The sequence below is a fragment of the Bufo bufo genome, chromosome 5, assembly GCF_905171765.1.
Source record: "Bufo bufo chromosome 5, aBufBuf1.1, whole genome shotgun sequence".
NCBI lineage: Eukaryota > Metazoa > Chordata > Amphibia > Anura > Bufonidae > Bufo > Bufo bufo.
The window spans coordinates 460078337-460088013 of record NC_053393.1 but is presented as its reverse complement, the minus strand read 5'-3'; the positions used below and the strand labels follow the sequence as shown (position 1 = coordinate 460088013).

The 9677-nt window shown below is 46.9% G+C and overlaps 1 protein-coding gene across 1 annotated transcript in view; it reads right to left on the bottom strand.

Annotated features, from left to right (window-relative positions):
* Window positions 1-347: 347 nt before the first annotated feature.
* LOC121002299 (ATP-dependent translocase ABCB1-like) overlaps window positions 348-9677 on the bottom strand; it is a 1351406-nt gene continuing 1342076 nt past the window's right edge. The window contains exon 14 of the mRNA XM_040433696.1: window positions 348-498. Coding sequence (XP_040289630.1) covers window positions 354-498 — 145 coding nt within the window. The 3' untranslated portion in view covers window positions 348-353. The remainder of the gene's footprint in view (window positions 499-9677) is intronic.

Sequence of the window (9677 nt, the reverse complement as noted above, 5' to 3'; positions counted from 1 at the left end):
GGATTAGGGGAAGATGACAAATTGGGGTCCCTACTGCTGCCACACCTCATTGTATTAATCTTTACCTATGGCCTATGTTTATTTCTATATGTGTGGTTGGGGGGCCCAGGCACATTCTTTGCACAGGGGCCCTCTGCTGCCAATGTCCGCCCCTGCTCAGTAGAACACCCGAGCATCGCAAAGTGTTCTACTCGAGCACACAAGCACTTTGGTGCTCAATCAACACTAGTGCTAACAAAATTTCAAAGAATAGTAGGCTGTTTTTGAACTAGGGGAATGAAAGGGATGGGAATTCATGAATATTAAAAACATGTTTGTTTAATGTGTGTCACCAAAAACCTTAATTCAAATAATTACCTATAAACATTTTGAGTCTGTATATAGCAAAGTGAAATGAGCCATGCCCCAAAGCTAAACAACGCTGCAGATAGAAAGAAAAGAAAAACTTCATCAATTCCATATCCCAATCCATGAATAGGTGCTTTCCATAATGCATTCCTGAAAGAAACAAAACTATATTATAACTTATTATCTGACAATTATTTAATGACAAATAACATCATGAAAACATACACAAATATTCATATCAAGTCATGCAAGTCAATTGTACCTGAAGAAGGGGTTAAACCCTGAAACGCGTTGTACCACTTGCCCAAATAAACAACCATTATTATTCCAACTACTGGGTGGTTTTTGCGCCGTGGGATACCCTTTCTTTTATTTGAACTACTGGCTTTCTGCGGGATTCCAGGCATCCCTGAACAGAAGTATCCATCCCGGGCTGCACACCATCCGTTGTGAGGAGTTCATGGCAATTTGATACATGTCCACATTAGAGTTGTGCCTAAACTAGCACAACTCTATCAGGTGAGCCTCCCCAGTGGAGATACCTAATTTATTTATTTTTCTCTTACGTTATTACCCTATGGTGCGCCATTCTTTTTTGTTCTATAGTGGAACGACGCCTGTTTCTGATACAAATATTCATATGACCTACTGTATTGGTACTATACAAAGTTACCTGTTTTAGCAATAGTACTTTTAAAGTCAGGCTTTACACTAGCCAGTCTAGCTAGCAGAGTCTATGGATCACGAGTAGTGTTGATCGAGCACCGTAGTGCTCGGGACTCGGCCGAGCACCCGAGTATAATGGAAGTCAATGAGAGAACCCGAACATTAAACCAGGTACCCCTGCTCTGAAGAGGGAAGGGTGCCTGGTTCTTAGGAAAATGCCCGACATTGATGGAAACACCACCAAAATGATTTTGGAACAGCATGGGGAGGATGTCTGGATGCATCTTGTACTCGCAGGTCGCTGCTGGGAATGATGTTGTCTGAATAGTACGCCACTTTTACAAACTGACAATAATACGCACAAAACTGAAGAAAAAAATCGATTTTAGAGGAAAAATTTATAGGAAACATTCTTTCCTGTATATTTACTTGTATATAAAGTGCAAATGCTGCCAAAGATTACAAGGAAGAGGCACTCCGATACAACCTGTATATCACATAAAGGAGGGCCTCATTCACATTGTGGTATAATTGTTCATGTAGTGGGACTCCTACACTCATAAAGCCTTTGCACTTAGTGAAAGGGTTGACAAAAATTACAAGGAACCGGCACTCCAATACACCCTTTGGTACACATAAAGGAGGGCATTACTGACAGCCTTGAAAAATTATAATCGATGGCCTGCTGGTGACCCTCAAAAACAATTGGAGCAAGGGCCTGATGATCTGACCATCTAAAACATTATGGGTGAGGGCCTGCTGCCGCTTTGGTGACTCTAGATAACCTGGGGACGATCACACATCCCCGTGACGGCGACGATCCATTCGGATGTCTGCCCTATTAACTTTCCATATTATTTTCAGCCTAAACCATGTAGACCATGGGTAACGGGGAAATCATGGTTCGATTCCGGAGAGGGAGCCTGAGAAACAGCTACGGCTACCACATCCAAGCAAGGCGGCATGCGTGCAAATTACCTAATAGGTATAATTAGGTGGGGGCCTGCTGGTGAGCTGACCCTATAAAAAATTATATGCGAGGGCCTGCTGGTGAGCTGACCCTGTAAAAGATTTTAGGTTCGGGCCTACTGGTGAGCTGACCCTGAAAAAGATTTTAGGTTCGGGCCTACTGGTGAGCTGACCCTCTAAAACATTATGTGTGAGGATCTTCAGGTGAGCTGACCCTATAAAACATTATATGCAAGGGCATGCAGGTGAGCTGACCCTTTAAAAAATTCAATGCAATGGCCTTCAGGTGAGCTGACCCTGTAAAAGATTAAAGGTGCGGGCCTGCTGGTGAGCTGACCCAGTAAAAGATTGTAGGTGAGGCCTACTGGTGAGCTGGCCCTCTAAAAAATTATATGCGAGGGCCTGAAAGGTGAACTGACCCTGTAAAAGATTGTAGGTGAGGGCCTGCTGGTGAGCAGACCCTCTAAAAAATTATATGTAAGGGGCCTGCAGCTGAGATGACCCTCTAAAAAATGATATGCGAGGGCCTGCATGTGAGCTGACCCTGTAAAACATTATATGTGAAGAGCATATATGCGAGGGCATTATATGTGATGAATAAGCATGTTGATATGATGGAAGATGAGGAGGATGAGAAAAGGAAGATTCAACCATATACCCTTGTTTGTGGTGGAAGGGGTGCATGGGAATACATTGTATTTAGTACATTATAAACACATTTAACCCCTTTAGGACACAGCCATATTTCACCTTAAGGACCAGACCATTTGCAAATCTGACCAGTGTCACTTTAAGTGGTGATAACTTTAAAACACTTTGACTTATCCAGGCCATTCTGAGATTGTTTTTTCATCACATATTGTACTTCATGACACTGGTAAAATGAAGTAAAAAAAAAAAAACATTTTTATTTATAATAAAATACCAAATTTACCAAAATTGTGGAAAAAATAGCAAATTTCCAAGTTTCAATTTCACTACTTCTATAATACATAGTAATACCTCCAAAAATAGTTATAACTTTACATTCCCCATATGTCTACTTCATGTTTGGATCATTTTGGGAATTACATTTTAGTTTTTGGGGGCGTTACAAGGCTTCGAAGTTTAGAAGCAAATCTTGAAATTTTTCAGAAATTTTCAAAAACCCATTTTTTAGGGACCAGTTTAGGTTTGAAGTCACTTTGTGAGGCTTACATAATAGAAACCACCCAAAAATGACCCCATTCTAGAAACTACACCCCTCAAGGTATTCAAAACTGATTTTACAAACGTTGTTAACCGTTTAGGTGTTCCTCAAGAGTTAAAGGCAAATGGAGATAAAATTCAGGATTTAGATTTTTTGGAAAATTTTCCATTTTAATCCATAGTCCCAACAAAACTGCCAACTTATCCCGTAGTTTCGAAAATGTGGTCACTTTTATGGAGTTTCTACTCTAGGGGTGCATCAGGGGGGCTTCAAATGGGACATGGTGTAAATAAACCACATGTTTCTGCAAACTACAGAATCGGGGCAATAAATATAGCATTTTGTTTGGTTGTTAACCCTTGCTTTGTTACTGGAAAAAATGGATTAAAATTGAAAATTTGCCCAAAAATCTAAATTCTCAAATTTCATCTCCATTTGCCAATAACTCTTGTGCAACACCTAAAGGGTTAACAAAGTTTGTAAAATCAGTTTTGAATACCTTGAGGGGTGTAGTTTCTTAGATGGGGTCACTTTTATGGACACATTGAAGGGTTAAATAGAATAAGCTATATGATCTGTATGAAGGACAGGAGGTTGGTGACATCATACTAGAGGGTGACTATATTTACATTGACCTTCTGTCTGTATAAAGAACTGTTCCTAGTCAGCATTATTGTAATGAGAGCTGCAGATGTTCTTGTATGTATGCATGGATGTATATAAAGGCCCGTATGGTAAGGAATAAACAGAACTGTTACTGACGTCATACTGCATGTGTCACTGATAAGTTCTCCAAGGAAGGAATCAAGGTGCATTGAGAAGGAAACAACACTTTCACACATCACCTCTCAGGATCGCAGGATGGTGATTGGTGGTGTATTATCATACCACCGATCACCATCCTGTTCCTGGTTATCGGGTCCCCAGAGACCCGAATAACCCGGAAAAACGCAGCAAACCGCAGGTCTGAATTGACCTGCAGTTTTCTGCGATCGCCTACACGGGGGGGTCACAGGACCCCCCGGCGCATTGTCCCCAGGTGCCTGCTGAATGATTTGAGCAGGCACCGGGTTCCGATCACCGCCCGCCGACGTAGGACGTACCGGTATGCCCTGTGTCCTTAAGTACCGGGACATCAGGGCGTACCGGTACGCCCTATGTCCGGAACAGGTTAAAGTGCCTTTATGTTCAGCCGCTTTCCTCTGGTGGAGTTGAGAAGTTATGGTTAATCCAGGCCTTGTTCATTTTTATATGAATGAACCTGTCAGCATTTTCAGTTGACAGACGGATAAGCTTATCTGTTATAATGCCACCAGCAGCACTAAATACCCGCTCAGACAAAATGCTGGTGGCAGGGCAGGCCAGTACCTCCAAGGCGTAGAGCACCAGTTCATGCCACGTGTACAGCTTGGACATCCAGTAGTTGTAAGGCACTAAGGGATCATTGAGGACGCTGACACGGTCTGCTATGTACTCCTTCACCATCTTCCAAACATTTTCCCTCCTTTTGACACTAGGCAGCGCATCAGGGTAAGGGTGCTAGCAGGGTATCATGAAACTGTCCCAGGCTTTGGAGAGTGTTGCCCTGCCTCTGTTGGAACTGCTGTGTGTTCCCCTTGTCTCCCCTCCTTGGTTAGCCAAGGAACTACGGACTCTGCCACCAGCATTGTCAGATTTTTCAACAAGAATCTTCTGGTATTGCACAGTTTTGCTCATCCTCTCCACCAGAGGAATGAGAGATGAGAAGTTCTCTTTGTAGTGGAGGTCAAGAAGGGTGAACAACCAGTAATCCGTGTTGTCTAAAATGCGTATAACTCACAGGTCGCGGGAAAGGCAGACTAACATGAACAGAGTATCCACAGGCAAGACTTCGCTGTCGTCATCAGGAGGCTCATCCTCTTCCTCCTCTTCTGCCCACCCACGCTGAACAGATGGAATTAAATTTCTATGGGTACTACCCTCTGTAGCAGAGGCAACCGTCTCCTGCTCATCCTCCTCTTACTCTTCATGGTCCAATTTGTGCTGGAAAGACGAACTGAGGGTGGTATGGCTATCACCCTGTGTAATGTCTTCCCCCATTTCCACTTCTTCCACATGCAAAGTATCGTCCTTAAATGTGAGCAGCGAGCATTTGCGTGGACACAGAAATGGGATGGTTATGCTGATAATAGCGTTATCGCCGCTCACCTTCTGTGTTGATTCCTCAAAGTTTCTTAAAACCTCACAGAGGTCAGACATCCATGCCCACTCCTTGCTTGTGAATAGCGGAAGCTGACTGGAAAGGTGACGACAATGTTGCAGCTGGTATTCCACTACTGCCCTCTGCTGCTCACAAAGCCTGGCCAACATGTGGAACGTGGAGTTGGCAATTTCAAGTGCTGCTGCAGCGTTGACAGTCTGGCTGAAGCTGTCGACTTGCGGAAAAATGTGCACACACGCGGAGCACCTTCACCAGTAGCTCAGGCAAATTGGGGTAGGTTTTGAGAAACCGCTGAACCACAAGGTTAAACAAGTGGGCTAGGCATGGGATGTGTCTGTGCTTGCCGAGCTCCAAAGCCGCCACCAAGTTACGGCCATTATCAGACACAACCATGCCTGGTTCTAGGTTAAGTGTCTAGAGCCACAGCTCAGTCTGGTCTCTTATCCCCTGTCATAGCTCTATGGTGGTGTGCCGTTTGTCCACTAAGCATATCAGCTTCAACACGGCATGTTGCCGCTTTCCCACTTCAGTGCTACACTGCTTCCAGCTACCAACTGATGACTGACTGGTGCTGCACTCTTATAATTCGAAGGTGGAGGCCGAATGCACTTGTCCATGTGTCCGTGGTTAAATGGACCTTCCCATTAACTGCATTGGTCAGGGCCCGTGTAGGGTTGAGCGATCCTGAACTGTAAAGTTCGGGTTCGTACCGAACTTTAGGATTTTTGGACCCCGGACCCGAACTCGAACATTTCAGTAAAAGTTCAGTTCGGTGTTCGGCGATTCGGTGTTCGGCGATTGTGCAGAGCAGCCAATCAACAAGCGTTTAACTGTGTGACCTTAGAAGCCATCACAGCAATGCCTACTAATGGCATGGCTGTGATTGGCCAGTGCAGCATGTGACCCAGCCTCTATATAAGCTGGAGTCACGTAGCGCTGCACATCACTCTGCTGTGCTTAGTGTAGGGAGAGGATGCTGCTGCTGTGAGGGAGAGAATAGGACAGAATCTTTAATCAGAACTCCAATTGAACTCAGCGATCTACATAGATTTAGTTGTGTGGGTGCAGTGCACAATCTTTTTACCCTGCCCTGAGCCCAGTGACAGAGAAAAATAACTTTTATCCGTCTGTTAGTTGGGTGGGCGGCGGTGGCCATTTTATGCAAGCTCAGTGCAACAGCACTGTATTTGTGCTTTTATGACATTCAAATCCAAGCTTGAAATACTGCAATAATAAAAAAAAACACCATTTTTTGGCAATATCCTACATCTGGTGCCTTTGCAGCATTAGTCAGTGTGCAAATTAAAGGGATTCTGTCACCTCGTTTTAGCTTATAGAGCTGCGGACATGCACGGCTAGATCGCCGCTAGCATGTCCACAATATACCTGTCCCATAAAGCTGTGTCCTTTTATTGTGTTTAAAAAATCATTACGGCACTCTAACTATGAGCAAGGAGGAGATTCGGAGGACGCAGGCAGTGCTGGGCTCCTTCACAGGGGGGCGTGGCTGGGCTCCAAGAAGGTTAGTACAGCCCCTTGCACTCCTTACAGGGTTATTTACATATCTATAAAATCTTTTTTTAAACACAATAAAAGCACTCAGCCCTATGAAACAGGTATATTGCGGACATGCTAGCGGCGATCTAGCTGTGCATGTCCGCAGCTCTATAAGCTAAAACGAGGTGACAGAATCCCTTTAAGGCTACTTTCACACTTGCGTTTGGGGTTCCGCTTGTGAGATCCGTTTGAGGGCTCTCACAAGCGGCTCCGAACTGATCCGTTCATCCCCAATGCATTCTGAATGGATAAGGATCTTTCAGAATGCATCAGTTTGGCTCCGTTCCCCCTCCATTCCGCTCTGGAGGCGGACACCAAAACGCAGCTTGCAGCGTTTTGGTGTCCGTCTGGCCGTGCGGAGCCAAACGTATCCGTCCTGACTTACAATGCAAGTCAATGGGGACGGATCTGTTTGACACAATATGGTGCAATTGCAAACGGATCCGTCCCCCATTGACTTTCAATGTAAAGTCAGGAGTCCCTATTAATATACCATCGGATTGGAGTTTTCTCCAATCCGATGGTATATTTTAACTTGAAGCGTCCCCATCACCATGGGAACGCCTCTATGTTAGAATATACCATCGGATTTGAGTTAGATCGTGAAAACTCAGATCCGACAGTATATTCTAACACAGAGGCGTTCCCATAGTGATGGGGACGCTTCAAGTTAGAATATACTAAGAACTGTAGACATAACTGCCCCCTGCTGCCTGGCAGCACCCGATCTCTTACAGGGGGCTGTGATCCGCACAATTAACCCCGGATCCGTTTGCAGACAGCGCAAGTTAAAATATACCATCGGATTGGAGAAAACTCCAATCCGATGGTATGTCAATAGGGACTCCTGACTTTACATTGAAAGTCAATGGAGGACGGATCCGTTTGCAGACAGCGCAGGTAAGTATAATGCTTCTAAAATTGCTAAGTAACCATGGCAGCCAGGACTGCAGTAGCGTCTTGGCTGCCATGGTAACCGATCGGAGCCCCAGCGATTAAACTGGGACTCCGATCGGAACTCTCCGCTGCCACCAATGATGGGGGAGGGGTGATTTTAATTAGGGGGGGAGAGGGGAGGCCACACTGGCCACCAATGAATTTAATACTGGGGAGGGAGGGAGGGGGGGGGCCGCACTGGCCACCAATGCCTTTAATACTGGGGAGGGAGGGGGGGGCCGCACTGGCCACCAATGCCTTTAATACTGGGGGGGGAGGGGGGCCACACTGGCCACCAATGAATTTAATACTGGGGAGGGAGGGAGGGGGGCCGCACTGGCCACCAATGAATTGCATACTGGGCAGGGAGGGGGGCCGCACTGGCCACCAATGAATTTAATACTGGGGAGGGAGGGAGGGGGGGCCGCACTGGCCACCAATGCCTTTAATACTGGGGAGGGAGGGGGGGCGCACTGGCCACCAATGCCTTTAATACTGGGGGGGGGCCGCACTGGCCACCAATGCTTTAATACTAGGGAGGGAGGGGGATCTGACCCCTGCTGCCTGGCAGCACCCGATCAGGGGTCTGAGATCCGCACAATTAACCCCTCAGGTGCGGCACCTGAGGGGTTAATTGTGCGGATCACAGCCCCCTGTAAGAGACCGGGTGCTGCCAGGCAGCACCAACTTTAGCACAGCCACGGGTAAACGACATCAGGCAGTTTTAAAACGTATCTGTTTGGGGGACAAAGCCCACACCGCGCAGGAGCTGTGGACGGGCCTTGAACAAGAGACCGATGAGTGGTTGGTGCCAGTGAGCCTCAAGCCCGGCCTGGTGATGTGCGATAATGGGCGAAATCTCGTAGCAGCTCTGGGACTAGCCGGTTTGATGCACATCCCTTGCCTGGCGCATCTGCTGAATTTGGTGGTGCAGAGATTCCTTAAAAATTACACTGATATGTTAGAGCTGCTGCATAAAGTGCGGGCCGTCTGTGCGCGTTTTCGACGTTCTCACCCTGCTGCTGCTCGCCTTTCAGCGCACAGCGTAACTTCGGTCTTCCCGCTCACCTCCGACGTGCCCACAAGGTGGAACTCCACCTTGCACATGCTGGCCAGACTGTGCGAGCAGCAGCAGGAGCAGGCGATAATGGAGTTTCAGCTGCAGCACGCACGGGTGATTCGCACTGCGGAACAGCACCACTTCAACACCAATGACTGGGCCTTCATGCAAAACCTTTTTTCCTTGTTGCGCTGTTTCGAGTACGCCACCAACATTCCCAGTCCCGATAACTCCGTTCTCAGCGTCACTATCCCACTTCTATGCCTCCTTGAAAAAACGCTGCTGGCAATGATGGAAGAGGATGTGGCACAGGAGGAGTAGGAAAAGGGATCATTTCGTAGGGTTTCCGGCCAGTCATTCACAAGTGGCTCCGAGGGTGGGTTCCTGCACCAACAAACAACAGGTACACAATTGTCCAGCCAGGGCACAGTTCTGGAGGATGATGAGGTGCAGGATGAGGAGGAGGAGATGGAGGAGGAGGAACCTTGTTCACAGCAGGGTGGCACCCAGACCAGCTCATGGCCATCACCGGTGCGTGGCTGGGGGGATACAGAGGACACAGACGATACACCTCCTACAGAGGACAGCTTTTCGTTGCCTCTGGGCAGCCTGGCACACATGAGCGATTACATGCTGCAGTATCTACGCAATGACCGCCGAGTTGCCCACATTCTAACTTGTGCTGATTACTGGGTGGCCACACTGCTGGATCCCCGTTACAAGGACAATGCACCATCCTTAATTCCGTCACT